General features: G+C 44.9%; 2 protein-coding genes across 8 annotated transcripts in view; one reads left to right on the top strand and one right to left on the bottom strand.

Moving 5' to 3' along the window:
• THRSP (thyroid hormone responsive) overlaps positions 1-9,751 on the bottom strand; it is a 35,827-nt gene extending 26,076 nt beyond the window's left edge. For 2 of the 7 annotated variants that reach the window (XR_009055484.1, XM_057749126.1), the window contains exons 1-2: positions 9,271-9,666; positions 8,709-8,805 (exon numbers count right to left, since the gene is read on the bottom strand). The gene's annotated coding sequence lies outside the window, so the exon portion shown is untranslated. The other 5 variants (XR_009055483.1, XR_009055485.1, XR_009055482.1 and 2 more) reach the window with 5 other exon arrangements.
• Positions 8,970-18,480, top strand: KCTD14 (potassium channel tetramerization domain containing 14). Its single transcript, XM_057749125.1, has 2 exons — positions 8,970-9,098; positions 13,809-18,480. Exons 1-2 carry the CDS (start codon positions 9,027-9,029, stop codon positions 14,469-14,471), a joined length of 735 nt encoding a protein of 244 aa, XP_057605108.1. The 5' UTR covers positions 8,970-9,026; the 3' UTR covers positions 14,472-18,480.
• Positions 18,481-20,720: the final 2,240 nt, after the last annotated feature.

The following is a 20,720-nucleotide window of genomic DNA, read 5'->3' on the forward strand; positions in this document are numbered from 1 at the left end:
TGAAGGAGAAGCACAAGGTGTTATAAAAAGGAGTGTCGGTGGTGACTTCCTTCCAGTGGAGTGGTCAGGGAAGGCCTCCTGGGAGAGGTGACACTTAAGCTGAGCCCTAAAGGATGAGAATGAACCAGGCATTTTGGAAAGCAGGACTCAGAGTGGCAAAAAGGCACAGGTTTATGAGCCAGATGTGGATGGGTTTCAAATCTTGGGTCCCCTGTTTACTCAGCTGTAGGACTTTAGTGAGTCCCTTTACCAGTTGGGGCCTCAATTTTATCTTCTATAAAATGGGGCTAAAAACATTTACTTTATAGAATTGTGACAATGAAACGTAACTGTGTATATATCAAGTGCCTTGCCCGGAGTCTCTCAGTAAAAATCAGTTCCCTTCCGCCACGAGCTCTTGATTAATTGTTGAGCAACTGGCACAGAGATGATATATACATGCGTGCAAGCAAACATACACACACACACACACACGCACGCATGCACAGTACACACACCATCAAGAACACACGCACGCAGGACACAGGTGCCTCCTCAAGCTGGGGGTTTGAGGAGAGGTTCATGAAGGGACTCTACAGAGACATGGCAGGCACTGGGGACAGAAGCAAGGGATAGTGCAGTCCTTCAGGGCAGCTCACTGTGAGGGCCTGAAAGGGTGAAGAAGACAGTGGTTACCAGAACCACAGAGAATAGCTGTGTGGAGCTGGTGCCTGAGGGACAAAGCCCACTTACAGGGACCAGGCAGGGAGACAGCCAGGGAATAATGAGTCTGGTCTCAGCCTCCCCTTCCCCTCTGATCTCCTGTTAGGCCTCAGGTTGGCCAAACTCAGACAGAAGCTGGAGGCATGGGAGCCTGTGCCTGTAGCCATTCAGGATCAGCCTCCCAGGGTGGAGAGCCGGGGGAGGAGGGTGGAAAGGATCTGGAGGGACAACCAGCAGAGATACAGTTACAGAACCCACCCCCGCTGGGCCCCTTTAGAATGTAAGTGACAGATATAGCCAATGTAAAATGACTTACATCGAAAGGGAATAATGCCAGGTCACCTAACTAGAAACTCCAGGGGTAGGGCTTTCACCATAGCTTGATCAGAGCTCAAATGATGGCCAGGAACAGGTATCTCATATCTCAATTCTATTTGCCTTCGTATGTCAGCTTCATCCTCAAGTTGTATGTAGTGGCAAGATGATGGCAGTGGAGAGTAAAGGAGGGGTGGTCCCCATAGGAAAACTGCGGTTCTGTACAAAGAAAGAAGGAGAATAGAAGCTGGGGGGAAATGTCACACATGTCCACTACAGTTTATATCAGGGCACTCATAAACTCGGGTGACAGGGATTGCTACTGGGGCCGAGGTGAGCAGGCTCTTCAGTTGGAGTGTGGCCTGTTGGGGGAATGTAGATGACTCTGGGCTGCCCATTCCCACCTATGCACTGAAGGGACTGGAAGATTACCTCGCCTAGTGACCCCATTTGACAGGTAGCAAAAGGCTTTACACAAGAGCATGCAGTTAATGTCAAGGCCAGACAATCTGTCCTCCACACATGACTTCTTTTTAATTTTTAAATTTTATTTTATTTTATTTTATTTTATTTTTTTCAGCCGTGCCACGTGGCTTGCAGGATCTTAGTTCCCTGACCAGGGATCAAACCTGTGCCCCCTGTAGTGGAGTTCTAACCACTGGACCACCAGGGAAGTCCCATGACTTTTTTTAAAAAAGAAGAAACACCCCTAGAGAGTGTTTGGGAAAGAAAGGAAGGAAGGAAGGAAGGAAGGAAGGAAGGAAGGAAGGAAGGAAGGAAGGGGGAAATACATGCTCCTGTCCAACTCCCAGTGCCTGATGCTGTGACTGACACATAGTAGGCCCTCAGGTATCTGTGTCCCCCATCACTAAAGGGGAATAGCACTACCTGCTATTTGTTCTGAAGGCGAAATGGAACAAAACTCTCCAAAGTCTGGTTCAGTCCTGGACCAGTCTATAAAGACCTGGATATTTCTCAAACAGGCATGGAGCAGAGGGAAGGGAAAAGGGTCCTTGTGGGTTGGCAAGGGTCTCCCCCACTGTGGAACTCACAAAGGAAGCCTTGTGTGGGAGTGGTGGCAGGATGCTCTGAGTGACAGCTGGGCCCAGGGCTGCCAGGCCTGGGCTGGGCTGGGCTGGGCTGGGCACTTAGCCACAGGCAGCCCTCTGAGGGCCCTTTCATCTGAGTCCCAGCTGCCACTTGGCTGGTTGGCCCAAAGCCCAGCAGCCTGGAGAGGAGAGGGGCTGGCAGCTTTGTCTCAGGAAGAAGAACAAAGAGTAGGGTGAGTGGGAGGAGGGCAGAGGGAAGCAGTACTTGCTCTTGGATTCAGGCCAAAGGGAAACAAGATCCAGTTTTAGGCAACATCAAGGGACTGTTTGAATTTTGTTGCCATAGTGTCAAGCAAGACAGCTTCACAGAGACCATCTCAAACAATATCCCAACCCCCACCATGTTACAGGTAGAGAACTGAGGCCCAGAGAGGAGCAGGGACTTGACCAAGGTTACACACACATGGCAGAGCCAGAACTGGAACCCCAGTTGATCTCTTGTCTCCTGACGCTGAAGGACTCTGAAAGAGGCACTTCATCTCTGGGACCCTTGGGGTCCCCAAACATAAAATGGAGGTGCTAATTCCTATTTTGAATGGTGAGGATGAAATATGCTAATGGATATAAAAGGAAGAAGAGGGCCTTTTGACTAGGGTCTTAAAAGCTGTACATGAGCTTTCCAGAGATAAGGAGCTGGTGGGGAAAGGCATTCTGAGCATAAGGAACTGCATAAACAAAGGCGAGAAAGCACAGGAGTACAGGTTGTCTCAGGGCAGCCTGAGCTGGGGCGGGGGACAGGAAATGGGGCCCAGGCTTCCTGGTGCTCTCAGCAGTGCCCCCGTCCCTCCTGTCTGCCCCCTTCAGAACTCAGCCTCCCCATGGGATCACCGTGGCCCATGCAGCTGATCAGTCCCACGGGAGAAGCCAGACAATGCCAGGGGAAGGGGGCACATGTGCTGTGCGGAGCTGGCCTGTGGCAGGCTCGCTAACCCAGATGCAGTGGGCAGGGAAGCCTGCTTCCAGGAGATCACAGCTGCCTTCCCGTGGCTCAATCCCATTTGCAAGTAATAATGTTCAAGGTACACACTTTGCCCAGTGTCTTAGTCCATTCAGGCTTTTATAAGAACGCTTTCTGGTTCATAGCCGGCCATCTTCTTACTGTGTCCTCATATGGCTGAAGGGAGGGGCTAGAGAGCTCTCTGGGGGTCTCTTTTATAAGAGCGCTAATCTCATTCTTAAGGGCTTCAGCCTCATAACTTAATCCCAAAGGCACCATCTCCTAACATCATCACATGAATGATTAGGTTTCAGTGTGAATTATGGGGGGGACTCAAACATTCAGATCATAGCACACAGATACAAAGCAGTTCTTTCCAGTCACAGAAAGAGAATTTTGGCGTGAGAAAGACATGAAGTTTAAGCTTGGTTCTGCCAGCTGTGTGGCCTTTCAGCCATTCACTGAACTTCTCTGAGCCTCAGTTCCCTCATTTGTACAGTAAGTCTAACTGTTTGGAAGAGTCTGTGTTCAGTGCAGATGCTCAACACATGATCATTTTCCTTTCATTTCCCTCCTTTTCTTAGCACACCTGACCCCCCTGCTGGAAGGAATGCCCCACAGACTTCTCTCAACAAATCTCTCCCCACTTCAAGACCCAGCTTACGTGCCACCACTTCCATGAAGCCCTTCCAGATCCCCCAAACTGAAAAGCTAACTTCTTCTTGTAATGCCTTCTGCTTGTGTTATGCTATTGCCTTTTCTTTTTCTTTCTTTTGCTCTTTTATACTTTTTCATGTTCACTAAAACTAGTGACATAATACAAAGATGTATTAAGAAAAACATTTCTTAATCAATAATTTCCCCTCTCCATTTCTATCCCATTCCTACTGAATAACCAATGGTAACACCCACTGTGTATCATTCTACACTTTTCTGAGCATATGCTCACATAAATAGACTTAAGTTTATATAAGGAGGTTTAGGTTTATGTCTTTTTTTAATTATTATTTATTTATTTATTTATTTATTTTATTGGTTGTGTTGGGTCTTTGTTGCTGCATACAGGCTTTCTCTAGTTGCGACGAGTGGGGGCTACTCTTCATTGTGGTGCGTGGCCCTCTCATTGCAGTGGCCTCTTTTGTTGCAGAGCACGGGCTCCAGGCATGTGGGCCTCAGCAGTTGCAGAACATGGGCTCAATAGTTGTGGCTCACGGGCTCTAGAGCGCAGGCTCAACAGATGTGGCGCACAGGCTTAGTTGCTCCGCAGCATGTGGTATCCTCCTGGGTCAGGGAACGGACCTGTGTCCCCTGCATTGGCAGGCGGACTCTCACCCACTGCGCCACCTAGGAAGTCCCTATGTTTATGTCTTTATTGAATTCCTGTAGTATACACTGCTCTGATATTTATTTTTCATTGCTTAATAAATCATGGATGAATGAATAGATGTAGATCTACCTCATTCTCTTAAATAGCTGCATAGAATTCCATGGTATGGACAAACCATGGTTTATTCAACTATACTCTATGTTTCTAATTTTTGCCAGCACAAACAAAACAGTAATAAACATATTTGTTCATATATCCTTTCAGAGAAGTGCTTTTATTTTTATTTGATAGATTCTCAAAAGTGGAAATATTGAGTCAATTGATATCTTTTTTTATTTTTTTTATTTTTTTTTTATTTTTTTTTATTTTTTGGCACACGGGCTTAGTTGCTCCGTGGCATGTGGGATCTTCCTGGAGCTGGGATCGAACCCATGACCTCTGCATTGGCAGGCGGATTCTTAACCACTGCGCCACCTAGGAAGCCCCTGATATCTTATTTTTAAAAAAAATTTTAGTAGCTATTGCCATATTACTTTCCAAAAAGATCAGAGCAGTTCACATTCCAATCAGCAGAGTTTGAGGAGTTCTTTTCTTACATCCTTACCCCTTCTGGCACATTGTTATTCCTCTCAATGTTTGCTAAAATGATGGATGAACAACATTGCTCCTTTGATTGCATTTTCTCAACCCCTACTAAGTTTCAGTAACTTTTCATTTCAATTATTTTATTTTTCATTTCTAGAAGTTCTACTTGGCTTTTTTCAAATCTGCCTGGTCATTTTTGATCATATCTTCTTGCTCTTCACTCATGTTTTAAATACACCCTTCTGCATATTTATTTAAGCACAGTAAACCACCTCATTTTATTTTTTTTAAGTTTTTTATTAGTTATCTAGTTTATACATATTAGCATATATGTCAACCCCAATCTCCTGTATCTGACATTTTATTTATTTATTTATTTTGTGGCACACAGGCTTACTTGCTCCGTGGCATGTGGGATCTTCCTGGAGCAGGGATCGAACCCATGTCCCCTGCATTGGCAGGCGGGTTCTCAACCACTGCGCCACCTAGGAAGCCCACCACCTCATTTTATATTCCATGTCCAGTAGTCTCAGTATTTGAGGTGCTTGAGGATCTATTGACTCTTGCTCTCAGTACCTTGTTTCCTTTTGCAGTGTGTGACTTTTGATTCTGAGCTTGCATTTGTTGGACTGCTAACTGTGTGAATTCTCTGAGGCTTCGTTCGTCTGTGCACTAAGCTCCAGGCAGGGTTTTCATCTTCTTGTCAGACATCTGGGGCATTACCAACCCAGGTCCATTTTAAATTAAGTTCCTTGTTGTTGTTGCTCTTGTTGATCATGAAACAAGTGAATATTTGGACCCTGGACCTATTTGAACTCTAGCCTATTGCCAGAATTTTTCAGGAGAGACTTTCCTCTACACAGAACTGAGGAATGAGACAGATGTTTCCACAGCATTCACATTTGAGTGCTGGATTTTTACTAATTTACCCTTTTGTAGTCTCTGATCTGACAGCCAACCCTGTGAGCAGCCCAGACTTTGTCTCCTACTTTCTCTCCCCTGAAAATAAAAGTTCTAGGTCACTCAGGGTTGGAGATGATCCCAGGGAAGCCCATGGAATTGGTGTTCAATTGTCTCAGAGCACCTCAGAGCAGTTCCTTGACTTTCTTGAGAGCTCAGACATATATAAGTACATATACTCAATATTTTCAATATTTTGAGATGCTTTTTAGTAGGAGGATTTCAGAATATCTAGTCTTTCACGTCACTGGAAACAGAAGTCCAGCATATTTTCATATGCTCATTTGCTCTTTCATTAAAGTTATTTGTGTTCATATCTTTAGAACAGAGACATGTCTTGGGCACCTGTGTCCCCAGCCCCCAACCCCTAGCCAAGGTCAGTATCAGTAACTCTTGGGTGAATAAATGAAGTGACAACCCACATGGGGAGGAAAAAGAAGAGACTAGAAAGGTATCCACGGCTAGATGGGATGATGTTGGAAGGGTGGAGTCATAGAGTCAGGGGGAATGGGCACTGACATCCACTGAGCCCCATTCTTCCTAGGCCAGTAAATATATCATTCTAGTTTTTCCCAAATTTCCAAGATGACATGATGCTTGTTAAGTATGCAGGTTCCCAGCCCTTCCTTGGTGATTTGGTTTTAATACCTTGGATGTGGGACTCCGCAATGATGTTCAACAAGCCTTCTGAGAGAGTCTTAGCATCAGGGAAGCTTGGGAAACATGATAGATTTTTTTCCCTCTTAATTTAATTCTCACAACAACCCAGAAAGTAAGTATTTGCATGTATTTTACAAAAGAAGCAATTTGGGCTCTTTCGAGAGGGGAAGTGATGGATGATCACACAGCTGGTAAATGACAGATCTAAGATTCCATTCCCAGTTGTCACACTCCAAATCTCTATTTTTTTTTTCCCACCAGACATTGGCTGATTATTATTATTTCCAAGTTTCTGTACTATTAGTTTATTAGTTTATGACCAAAAGTCATCTTTTAAAAAAATTGTGTTAAAAACACACAACATGAAATTTACATCTTAACCATTTTTAAGGGTACAGTTCAGTAGTGTTAAATATTTTTACATCGCTGTGAAACAGAACTTTTTCATCTTGCAAAACTGAAACTCTATACCCATTAAACAATTCTCCCTTTCCCTCTCCCTCCCAGCCCCTGGTAACCACCATTCTACTTTCCATTTCTATTAATTTGACTACTTTAGGTAGCTCATGTAAGTGGAATCATGCAGTATCCATCTTTTTGCTACTGGCTTATTTCATTTAAAGTCTTCAAGATTCATGCATGCTGTAGCATGTGACAGGATTTCCTTCCTTTTAAAGGCTGAATAATATTCCTTTGCACATATCCCACTTTTGTTTATGCATTCATCCGTTGATGGATATTCCACCTCTTGGCTACTGTGAATAATGCTGCTATGAAATGGTTGTGCAAATATGTCTTTGAGATCCTGCTTTTAATTATTTTGCATATGTAACCAGCAGTGGAATTGCTGGATCATTTAATAGTTCTATTTTTAGTTTTTTTTTGAGGAACCAGCATATGGTTTTCCATAGCTGTTATGTTGTCATTGTCAATTTTTCTAGACTTTATTTTTCAGAACAGTTTTCGATTTACAGAGGAATTGAGAAGATAGTACAGAGAGTTCCCATATACCCCACACTCAGTTTCCCCTATTAACAGATCACGTTAGTATGGTACAATACTAATTTGTTACAATTAATGAACCAATATTGACACATTACTGTTATTTTAATTTATTTGGCCGTGCAGGGTCTTAGTTGTGGCGCATGGGATCTTCACTGCTGCCTGCGCGAGCTTTCGTTGTGGCATGTGGGACCTAGTTCCCTGACCAGGGGTTGAACCCCGGCGCCCTGCATTGGGAGCACGGAGCCTTAGCCACTGGACCACCAGGGAAGTCCCGTATTTCCTTAGTTTTTATTTAACATTTATTTCCTGTTCCAGGATCTCATCCAGTTTTGAGGGTTGCTGGTCAGATAGACCATAGAACGCCCTCTGTAGGAGTTTGATGTTTTTCTCATGATTAGACTGGGGTTATGGGTTTTGGGGAGGAAGATCACAGAGGCAAAGTGCCATTTTCATCACATCATATCAAGGATACACACTGTCATCATGATCTCTGACGTCTGGTGTTGACCTTGATCGCCTGGCTGACACTGTGTTCACCATTTCTTCCACTCTACAGTGACTCTTCTTTCCCTCCTCTTCCCATACTGTCTTCTTTGGAAGGTCATGATGCAGGTCTACACTACAAAAGAGTTATGTCCCCCTTTGGTAAGGATTATGTTTTTGTTTTTGTTTTATACATTTATTTTTATTTATTTTTGGCTGCGATGGGTCTTCATTGCTGCACGCCAGCTTTCTCTAGTTGTGGCGAGTGGGGGCTACTCTTCACTGTAGTGCTCGGGCTTCTCATTGCGGTGGTTTCTCTGGTTGTGGACCATGGGCTTCAGTGGTTGTGGCACACAGGTTCAGTAGTTGTGGCACATGGGCTTAGTTGCTCCATGCCCGGCATGTGGGATCTTCCCGGAACAACGCTCAAACCCGTGTCCCCTGCATTGGCAAGTGGATTCTTAACCACTGTGCCACCAGGGAAGTCCCTAAAGAGCATGTTTTAATAAGCAAAATAACTCACACAACAGGTACCTAGCTCTTCTCATCACTGATCTGCACTTTCAGCAACTGATCTGAGGTGAATAACTGGCCACACTATCTCCTGGAGGCTCACTTTTCTTACCTGTAAAATGGGTGTTGCTCATCCTTTACCCCTAGGACGGCAGCAAGAGGACAGTCTCAAGGTCGTCAGTGTCAGTTCCCTCTGCCTCCTGCATTGGCTGTCCGGCAAAAGCAGGCAAGAGAGGGTCAGTGACCAGCCGAGGGTTTCACCGCACGCCCGCCAGCTGCAGCCCAATCAGGGTTCCAACCACACCCTGGGTGCGGATTCCCTCAGCCGGGGGCGGGAGCGAGGTGCACTTCCGCCAGCCACAAGTACCGCGCACGTGGCGGGCTGTGCGGGACAGGCGAGCGGCCGCCGGGCTGCGCCTGCCGGGCTGGTATGATGAGCCTGACCGTGGCGCCCGGTTCCCGGCCGCTCCGCCGGGCCGTGCCCCCTGCGGGCCGGCGGACGGTGAGTGCGAAGCCCAGGGCGGGCGGGCGAGCGGACCCGGCCGGCACTGGTCCCGCGCCTCTCCCTTCGTTCACTCGTTCCACGGTCCCGTGTCCTTCCCTCCCCGCGGCTGCGAGTTCCCCTGCTTCTGGCGCGCCCCCTGGGACTGCGGCCGGGCGCTCTCTCTTTTCACCTTGGCTGCTCCTGCCGCTTTGATCTCTCCTTCCGCGCCACAGTCTCGGTTCCGGTTCCGGCTCCGTCCGGCTTCTCCTCTTTGCTCTCTCTCAGGCTTGGCTGCCTTTGTGTCCTCCCTTTCTTCTTAGTGTCTCGTCTCTCAGTCCCCAGGCTTGCCCCAGTCTGCTGCTCTTCTCCTGCCCCTCTTCCTTCCCTGCCCCACCCTCCTGCCGGTGGGAGTAGACCCAACTGAGGGCTGGCCAGAGTATCATTCCCTCACCACCACCCCACCCTCTCCAGCCTGTCCCTGCCCTCTGGCTGGGTCCTGAGCCCTCCTGCTTGCCCGTTCCCTCCCAGGGCTCAGGTCGGGGGACGAGGGGGGAGGATCAAGAAAAGGCCCGGTGCACTCGAGGATCAGAACATTCTAACCTCTCCCGGGCTAGGTGCCATCCCAAAGACTTGTAGGAGGGGAAAGCAGGTTCAGCAGCGGGGCGACTGTGGCTTTTTCCAGTAGGACGATGACAACCTCATTGTGGTTGGCTATTGACAAAGTCACCTGCTCAGAGGCAGGGCCGCCCAAGGTGCCCAATAAATGTCTGAATTAATTACCCGGCAAGGGAGGAAGCCAGCACAGTGCGTGATGCCAAGTAGGGCAAGATTGGCCTTTATCAGAATACCAGGCGCTCCTGTAAGTCAGTGCTGAGGGTAAGTGCAGTTCAGCAGACACTTATGGAGCATCCCGTGTGTGCTGAGCCCTGTCGTAGGTACTGGTGGCATAAAGATGAATCTGGGATAGTCCTCCCTTAGGAACCTCCCAGGCTAGTGGGGGATACAGATGAAGGAACAGAATTACAAGAGAGGTAACTACCATGACAAGGGAAGTAATGGCCCTCTGAAATCACAAGGAGACAACCCATCCAGAAAATTCCTGGAGGGTTAACTTGAAGGATGAGTGAAGGGACTGTGGATGGTAAATGAGTGAAGCTCTGGGGGCAATGGGGCCCAGCCTGCTCTGGGTGGGTGTGGGTGGGGGAACAGTAGGTGGCTCTGGTGGTTGGTTGCCAGGGTTGAAAGGGCCTTGTAAACCTCGTTAAGGAGTCTAGAGTTTTATCTGTAAAGAAATGTGGGACCACTTAAGTGTTTAATGCAGGTGGTGACCAGATCAGATTTGCACTTCAGAGAAACTGCTCTGGTTTCAGAGTAGAGACTGGATTGGGGGAAGACATTAGATGGAGTCGGGGGGCCATGGAACTGACCAGGCATTTAGAATGGCCAGGGCTTGGTGACTGATTACCTGTGTGTGGGGGGAAGTTGAGGACTGAAGCAGAGTGCAAGATTAGAGTCTAGGTTTCTGGCTCAGACAACTGAGATAGGGTACAGTGGGAAAAGGTCAAAGTTGTGGTGTGGGAGAGATCTTGGGCTTGGGGGACATGTGAATGGAGGTGTCCCCCCACTGACTAGACTAAGCGTGACCTAAGGAAATGTATGAATGTTTGGTGGGATGAGAGCTGGTCCTGTCTGATTCATCCCTGTGTCCTTGTGGCCAGCACTAGCCTGGTACCCAGCAGAGGCTCCTAAAGACCACAGTTCCCCAGCCTGTGCACATGGGGCCTGGGTCAGGCTTGCCCACCCAGAGATGCTTAAGCAGGGTGACTGGTAGAACAGGTGGGGAAGAGGGGCCATGAGGAAGGGCAGGTGGTCTGGAAGAGGGATGGAAAAGAAGTCTTTATCTGCTAGAAACACAGACAGTAGTATTTATGGATGAGATAGGAGGTCTGGGATTTCCAAAGAGATTTGGAGTTTTTAGAAAATCAAGGAGGGAAAAGGAACAGAATTAAGAAGGTTGGTAACAGGGCCCAGGTCTTGATTGATAAAGAAATGGGGCTGCAAATATCCGGACAGGGGACTATTTTATTTTGTTTAGCATCTGGAAATGAGCTTCAGAAACAACATTTGAAGTGATTGGATTCATTAAACTTTAAGAGCTGGAGAGACCTACAGTTCTCTTCCTCCATTTTGCCTCCCTATTTCATAGACGACTAAGCTTAGGCCCAGAGAAGGAAGTGAGATGCCCCAGGAACACAGCTAATTACTGGCAGCTTGGGATTGGATGTTGGGAAGGTGGGGATAGGGTACCTATACTGTCCTGGAGTCAGACTGATATGGATTTGATCCCAGCTCGGACTTCCTCACTTCCTAGCTGTGTGACCCTTTTTCTGAGATTTCCTCAATTGTAATGTGCACCTCTGAGCTTTCAGTGGTACAGGAGTGATGAGAGGGCATCATCTATCCATTCAGGGGTTAAAGTCTGCAACTTCACATTTAACTGCCTGCTTTACTGAACCACCTTAGGGTTAACCAAACAGCCTTGCCAGAGAGCCTTGAGATTTATGGGAGTAAGAGGGAGTCACAGGTTCTGGGCTTATTTTTCTCTGGGCTGTATTGTTTGGCTGCTGTCAGAATGCATCCTCTTTTCTTCTTTCTCCATTCCAGCTAGCAGAACTGTCCCTTGGTAGGAGCTGTTGCCATGGCAACTTAGTTCTCCACAGCAGTTTGGCTGCCTTGAGCTCTCTTAATTCCAATTAATCTTAGAGGTAGAGCCCACAAACAAGTTGAAAAGGAAGTCACACCCAAATCAGACTGAAGGACATTCCTGAGTCCTGTGCCTATCCCTGGCCCTGCAGTGACATGTAGTGGAGTCTCCAGTTTGGAAATCCAGCCTTCCCCCTGATACTGTAGATCTTTTCTGCAGCGGCAGCCATCACATCCCCTAGGAAACCTTCCCTGACAACCTCCAACACACCTCTACAAAAAGAGCCAATCCCTTCTACCTTTGAGTCTTCCCCCTCAGCACCTACACATTTAAGCCATCTGTTTCCCTCTCTCCCCTATGAGCTCCTCAAGGGCAGGGACTGTGTCCTGTCCATCTGCTTAAGAGGAGGCTTGGCTGGAATAGGTCCTCCCTACATTTTGTTGGATGAATAGGGAATGAAGAGTGGAGGTGTTTGAAGGTTGAATACTAATTTATGTAATGACTAAGTGCAAGCTTTGTGATAAATCAGACCTAAGTTCAAATTCCGACATTATCGCTTGATAGCTGGTTGATCTTATGGAACTTGAACTTCACCTCCTTAAGCCTTAGTTTCTTCATCTGGAAAATGGGGATTTAATACATTCTGCATAGGATTACTGTGAGGGTTGAGTTAGAGAATGTATGTAAAGCATTCTGCACAGTTACTAGACTGTGAAGGGAGGTTCTGTGTCTTGCTTGTTCCTCACTGTGTCCCAGCTACCTGGCACAAAATGGGTGCATACATGTTTTATTGAATGAGTGAGTGAATTTTAAATGATGAAAGTTGTTCAGGAAGCTGGGTTTGTAAGGATAACACTGGTGTGTCACCTCATGTGTAATAATCACTATAGGGGATGCTGGTATTTTAGTTAGGCGTGTGTGGCAGCACTTAGTATTCCCCAGATGTGGACCAACTCTCAGTCTCTTTCCACATCCCTCTCTGCATTGGCCTGTGGGCATCTCCAGGCAGATACCACATGCGTCTCACCCACATCCTTAATGCTCAGCCCCAGGTCTGATCTAGCGAAGAGGCCTCTAAAAATTCTGATGAACAGCTAATCTAACTTACATGTGCACCATACTTTACCATTTATGAGGCACTTTTACACCTGTTGTATTTGGTGTTATTGACCTTGTCACGACCAAGGATATTCCTGTTATTTAATCCCATGGGCCCATATTTTGAAAAATTACCCATCAAACAAATACCATTTGTTAATCAAAGTCATACAAACTGCTAATCAGAACTTCTGATCTATAGGAAATAAGAATTTATATCCCTACTCCCAGCACAGGATGTGGACAGACAGTAAGTACCAAAGAAATGATTCCTGAAGGAATACATGTGTGGTTTCTTCAGACTTTCTGAAAGGTTAAAAATGTTTTGCCCCCCCAACCCCCCCCTTTTTTTTTTACTGTATCTTAGATCTAAGCATCCCTGTCAGAAACTCTGTTGACATTACAGTAGCTCCATATCCTCATTTTATTTTATTTATTTATTTTTTGGCCATACCACATGGCATGCGGGATCTCAGTTCCCTCACCAGGGATAGAACCCATGCCCCCTGCAGTGGAAGCGCAGAGTCCTAACCACTGGACCACCAGGGAATTCCCCATATCCTCATTTTAGAAATGAGGAAACTGAGGCCTAGGGATGGAAAAAGCCTTGCCACAGGCCACACATTTTAGAGGTATTGTCCCTGCGACTTGCTTCTACTAATATTCTGTGACCTAAATGAGAAAATTCAAATGCTTGAATGGCTATTCTTATATTAAACTAAAATATTTTTGTTCCTTAAAATGCCTGCTCTCTGTAGCTATACAGCATAAATATAACCCCCTTCAGTAGGAAGGACATTCTAATAAGTTGAAGCCAATCATTATGGCTCCCCTAAATTCTGTAGGGTATTATTCTTTGGATGAAAATAAATCATGAGCCCCCTGGAGGTGGGGCTGTCAGTTCACTCTGCCCCTTGTGCCCCCAGGAATCTCCTGTCGTGGAGCTGAACGTTGGGGGTGAGTTCTTTACCACCACCTTGGGCACCCTGAGGAAACTCCCGGACTCAAAGCTGGCAGAGATGTTCTCCAGCTCCACCAAGGCTTGCATGGATGCGGAGGGACGCTTCTTCATCAATCGCTGCGGCGCCTATTTTGGACCCATCCTGGAATATCTGCGCAGTGGGCAGCTGCCCACGCAGCACATCCCCGAGGTGTACCGTGAGGCTCAGTACTACGAAATCAAGCCTTTGATCAAACTCCTGGAGGATATGCCACAGATCTTTGGTGAGCAGGTGGCTCGGAAGCAGTTCTTGCTGCAGGTGCCAGGCTACAGTGAGAACCTGGAGCTCATGGTGCGCCTGGCGCGTGCCGAGGCCGTGGCGGTGCGCTGCTCCAGAGTGCTGGTGTGCCTAGTACAAAACGAAAAGGATGATGCAAACTGCGCGGAAGCCTTGCGCTCCCTGGAGGCGAAGAAGAGGTCAGTGGTCAAATTCGGGCCTTGGAAGGCAGCTCTGGATATCAGTGACCTCCTGGACTGTATGAACATGGACATAAAGGCCCAAGGGTACCAGGTACACTATTCACACAACAGTCCATTACCGGCGAAGGTCTCCGAGTACTTCTATACATTCAGCTTCAGTTGGTGGTGATCCCCAGGGGCGGAGGCTATTTATTAAGGACTCTGGTGAGATTTATGAAATGAAGTTTTCCTTCCAAAGCCATCTTCCTTTAGAAACAAACAGACATCAAAAACTTCCAAGGTGGTCTACTTGAGTCTTGCCCCCAAATATTTGTTTCCCCTTTGAGGACTTTCCACTCATAGCAGCTGACTCCACTATACTTGCCTAGTGAGGTACAGCTGTATCCTCTTCAAAGCCTCATGTACCTGCCAGACCCTTCCTTTGAAGTTCAGTAGCAAGGCAGAGATGAACTGGAATGTTTCAACAACGCTTTGGCTGGAGATGTGGGATGACAACAGGAAAATAATAGGATGTCATGAATCTAGACAGACCCTAAAAATGTAATCCACCCAGCCTCAGTTTGTGGTCCAGTCTTCTAGCCCTGGTGTGTGCCTTGATGAAGAAGATGCCAAGTTAGTACCTGCAGTAGACGCCACTCAGATCTCTTTTCGTGGATGCTGTGTGTATTGGCTGCTAAAGCCATACAGCTGTCCTCATATCTAGAGCAGTAGTTCTCAAAGTGTGGTCCCTAGACCAGCAGCATCCCTACTACCTGGGAACTTGTTAGAAATACAAATTCTCTAGTCTCTACGTCAGACCTATGGAATCAGAAACTCCGGGTGTTGGCCCAGCAGTCTGTTTTAACAAGTCTTCCAGGTAATTCTGATGCACTCTAATTTTGAGACCTGATCAAGAAAAGAATTGCCATCTCGCTTGTGTGGAGGTACAGAAGACTGATCCCTCACCTCAAGGAGGAACCAGCTCTGGTGCAGTTCTTATTCTAGAGCTCCTCATGGGATTAGGCTGAAGTAAGTCTTCATTAGACACCGCATTCTTGCTTAGTGTTCTTCCTCTGCTTTACCCTGATTCCCTCACCTGAGAACACATCCTCAATAAACCACTTAAACAAGAGACTCTCACGTTCTGCTTCTCGACCAAAGGCATTAAGTGACTCTAAGGAGGACACATTCATCCTTCTCCAAGTTCAGATCTGGGCCCCTGTTCCCCACCTAGTAAGATTACCAGCCATCCTGGGTTCCCTGGGACTGAAGGTCAAGTTTAACTGTGAAGCTTTAAGGAATTAACACCGAATCAGGGAATTTCAAATTTAAACATAAAATTGCTCAGAATGTAGCTGTTTTCAGTGACCATTTTAATTCAGTAACTGCATCTGCTTGTATATTTTTTTCTTATTTTCAAAGCTTGTTCTAAATTTTTTTCTTTTTTTTTTTTTTTTTTTGGTATTTAATATGGCTGACAATTTAAAGTGGAAAAATTCTAAATATCTATTTGAGTTTAATATCATGAGTCAATTCAACCTTACTCATCAAGAGCCTGAAAAAAGTTCATACCCTTGGATCAGTAATTATACTTGTGAGATTTGATTCCAAGGAGATACCCTGCTCCATAAGATCTAAATAGGATTGCTTAAAATCTCAACTTCATGAATTATGGAAAGGTCAATGCCCTCCCCAAGATTTCTGCACATTCCCAGCAGGCATGTCTTATGGTCAGCTCTGGTTCTCTGCTTCTGCTAGATTCATTCAGCATAGGGATCAACTAGATGTCTTAAACCTGTTGTGCTGTTCTACACAATGCTTACCTGGAGTTAACACTCAGATACTTTTCTTAATTTTTACAAATGCTGCTCCCATCAGCTATTTGTGCACATAGCAGACTGTGGCAAATACAGGCAAGTAAAGAGAAGGGAGTTTACCACACAGAAATGCAAACAACTTCAAATTGCATATTGAACATATCTATTCTTAAAAGTGTCTTGGTCACCCCCATCACTAGGGGCTTTTCACAAGTAGACTGTATTTGTTTCCTATTCTTTCTTCCCTCTCTATTCCTGCCATGCTTCTCAGTAGGTGGCAGTAATCTTCCCCACCCCACTGAGTTCGTGCTTGGCCTCATGACTTAATCTAGCCAATGGAATATGTGTGGAAGTCACAGTGTGCCAGTTCCAAATTGAGGCTTCCGAGGCATGCCAAATTTCCACCAGTCCTCTTGTGTTCCTCTCATTTGCCAAAAGACCACATTCCGGTTTAGCTATATCTTTTATAGCTCTGGCTGTAGCCTGCATCCCTTTGTATCTGACTCTCTTCCTTAGCAATTTACCAAACTGTTTTATTAAACAAAGGCAATTCCAATATCCCCCCCCCACTCCCAATCCGTAATACAATTAAGATAATGTACTATTTTTATCCCACTTAATTTACAATAGCAGAACAATTGGAAATAAGCCAACTTAGTTACTTTACATCTATATAATGCAATGTTATATAGCAAAATTACATTTATAGATGGCTTAAAATTATTGGGGAGACCAATTTACTTTTAGTACAATTTAATTAAATCTTTGCTCTAAAAAGGATTTAAGGTGGTAGGGCTCACAGGGCTATGAAAAAAAGAAATATCCAAAAAGATACAAATTAGAAATACATAAATTAAATGGACACTCTTGGTTGCCTTCCCAATAATACCCTCTCTTCCCTTCTTCTGAAAAAGCAAAATAAGTAAGGCACATTAATAATGTTCAAAATACCATCTCTGAACACCCTGATTAAAAAATGGGCAGAAGACCTGAATAGAGATTTTTGCAAAGAAGATGAACAGATGGCCAATAGGCACATGAAAAGATACTCAATATCACTAATTATTAGAGAAATGCAAGTCAAAACCACAATGAGATATCATCTCACACCCATCAGAATGGCTGTCATCAAAAACACCACAAATAACAAATGTTGGCAAGGATGTGGAGAAAAGGGAACCCTTGTACACTGTTGGTAGGGATGTAAATTGGTGCAGCCACTATGGAAAATGATATGGAGGTTCCTTAAAAAACTAAAAATAGAACTATCATGTGACCCAGCAGTTCTACTCCTGAGTATATATCTGAAGAAAACAAAAGATACAAACCCCCAATATTCATAGCAGCATTATGTACAATAGCTAAGATATGGAAGCAACCTAAATGTCCAACAGATGAATAGATACAGAAGATGTGTATGTATATATACAATGGAATACTACTTAGCCATAAAAAAGAAAAATTCTGCCATTTGCAGCAATGTGGATGAAAATAGAGGGTGTTATGCTTAGTGAAATCAGTCAGACAGAGAAACACAAATACTCTGTTATCACTTATATGTGGAATCTAAAAACTAGCACAAACAAATACATGAGGGTGAGTCAAAAATTATCCGCACTCCGGTTATATTAAAATTTCTATTGGCTGCACTGTCTTATCAGTGTTTTCCATTCAAGGCTACTTTCTCCCGTCACTGCTGTGCAGATGTGAACATGTTACATCAGTTCATTTGTAACTGCGGTATGAGCAAAAATGGATGACCCACTTGTGATTTGCACAAAAGAAGAGAAGCGTGCAGTGATGTGTTTTGTGGTCTGAGGGTGTACCTGGTGTCGTTATTTATCAAAGACTTTGTGCGCAGTGTGGAGAAAGTGTTTCATCGCAAAGAAGTGTGTATGAATAGATAGGGAAGTTCAAGGAAGGTTGCGCAAGTGTTAGCCCTCAAGAAGGAGCCGGATTCACTTCTAATGAAGAAGTGAAGACAGTGGTACATTCGTGGCTCGCAGCTCAGCCTAAAATATTTTTTAATGAGGGAATACAAAAGTTTGTTGACAGATGGACAAAGTGTATTGAAAAGCAAGGAGATTGTGTCAAAAATGATATATTTGTCTTTTCTAAAAGTTAATTAAAATAAATTCTACAGCCAGAGTGCAGATTTTTGACTCACTCTTGTGTATAACAAAACAGAAACAGACTCACAGATATAAAGATCAAGCTAGTGGTTATGAGTGGGGAAAAGAAAGGGGAGGGGCAAGATAGAGGTATGGGAGGGACTTCCCTGGCCGTCCAGAGGTTAAAACTCCATACCTCCATGCTTCCACTGCAGGAGGCGGCAGTTCAATCCCTGGTCGCGGGAACTAAGATCCTGCATGCTGTGCAACGCAGCCAAAAAGTTAAAAAAAAGGGGGGGGGGCGGGTATGGGATTAAGAGATACAATCTACTATGTATAAAATAAATAACAGAGATATATTGTACAACACAGGGAAATATAGCCATTATTTTGTAATAACTTTAAATGGAATATAATCTGTAAAAGTATTGAATCACTATGCTGTACACCTGAAACTAATATGATATTGTAAATCAACTATACTGCAATTAAAAAAAAACCACCACCACGTCTGTTCATTTGTAGGCGTATATGAGACTTTTCAGATCTGTTGGGATTAACTAAAGAAAATTATAGAGTCAGAGGAGAAAAACTTAAAACTGAATGCTAAATATAACTGTCATTATAGTCCAAAGGAAAAACGCAGAGTAAAACCTTTGAGATTGCCCTCGTGGAGACACCCTAGTTCATAACACTGTGCCAGGTTTTCAGGTCTCATTGGTTTCTTGAAGAAGCAGTTTTGTTTTTTTTTCCTTCTACTATTTTCCTTGTCTCCCTGCCCCCCTTTCCATCCATTCTTTTCCCTTTTCTGCTGTGCTCAGTGTCCTGGAAGACTGATCCCTAGGTATTGCATGCCCAGGCCCCTTCCTGGTTGGCCAAAGACTTGGGAAGTATGAGAGAGGAAGATTAAGGATAAGAAGGCATGGGAATGAGGTATCACCTCACACCAATCAGAATGGCCATCATCACAAAGTCTGGAAACCACAAATGTTGGAGAGGGTGTGGAGAAAAGGGAACTCTCCTGCACTGTTGGTGGGACTGTAAGTTGGTACAGCCACTATGGAAAACAATTTGGAGGTTCCTTAAAAAACTACAAATAGAACTACCATATGATCCAGTAATCCCACTCCTGGGCATATACCCAAAGAAAACCATAATCCCAAAAGAAGCTTGTACCATAATGTTTATTGCAGCACTATTTACAATAGCCAGGACATGGAAGCAACCTAAATGCCCATCAACAAATGAATGGATACAGAAGATGTGGCATATATATACAATGGAATATTACTCAGCTATAAAAAGGGATGAGATGGAGCTATATGTAATGAGGTGGATAGAACTACAATCTGTCATACAGAGTGAAGTAAGTCAGAAAGAGAAGGACAAATATTGTATGCTAACTCACATATACGGAATCTAAAAATGGTACTGATGAACTCAGTGACAAGAACAAGGATGCAGACACAGAGAATGGACTGGAGAACTTGAGGTATGGGAGGGGGCGGGGGGTGAAGGGGAAACTGAGATGAAGCGAGAGAGTAGCACAGACATATATATACTACCAACTGTAAAATAGTCAGTGGGAAGTTGTTGTATAACAAAGGGAGTCCAACTCAAGGATGGAAGATGCCTTAGAGGACTGGGGCAGGGAGGATGGGGGGGACTCGAGGGGGGGGAGTCAAGGAAGGGAGGGAATACGGGGATATGTGTATAAAAACAGATGATTGAACCTGGTGTACCCCCAAAAAATAAAAATAAAAAAATTAAAAAAAAAAATAAAAGAAGGCATGGGATGTTGCTATGTGGATGAATGTCTTCAAATGGTGAAAGTATTTGTGTTTCCTATGAATGGCCACCAGAGGGCACCCATTCTACAAGAGGCTTTCAAAAAATAAATGGACACAATGATCCAAACTGTGCATGCCAGTCAGCCTCTCTCCCCAGCTCAGCAGAGTCATAAGAAAGGTGGTCATGATGGCAGGGTTGGAGCCTGTGCGTGGGCTCTATTGTATAGATTTCCTCTCGCCAAAGCTGATCTGGTCAATGATGGATGTCCAACAGCAGAGACCAACACTAAGACCCTGATACGGTATTATTCTCACAGGGGGACTAGATGCTTCTTGGTGGTAGGTTGATAGTCCTGCAAATCAGTTAGCTGTATTGCATTATAACAGACTGTTGGGAGAAATGCTGGTATTTCTAAGCAAATGGCATTGACAGCTTTGAGGATGTTTGCAAAGCTGCTTAGGGTTAGGTCTCCAATCCTGGAGACATTTCAGAGTGACAAAAAAAAAAGTCTCCCTCTGGGTTGGAAGGCAGATTTGTTTCCTGACCATTATGATAAAGATAATGTTGGGGGGGTGATAAAAAAAAGATATTGTCTCTCTCCAAGAGCAGGTTTGCTAGCATTCCTCTTTTAAGATTGACGGTTTTCTAAGCTAAGTATTCTCCATCTGTGTTATGGATCTATTGTGCATGGCATTCACCTGCATTGCCCCCATGGTGTTT

Source organism: Hippopotamus amphibius, chromosome 9 (assembly GCF_030028045.1).
Source record: "Hippopotamus amphibius kiboko isolate mHipAmp2 chromosome 9, mHipAmp2.hap2, whole genome shotgun sequence".
Classification (NCBI taxonomy): Eukaryota; Metazoa; Chordata; class Mammalia; order Artiodactyla; family Hippopotamidae; genus Hippopotamus; species Hippopotamus amphibius.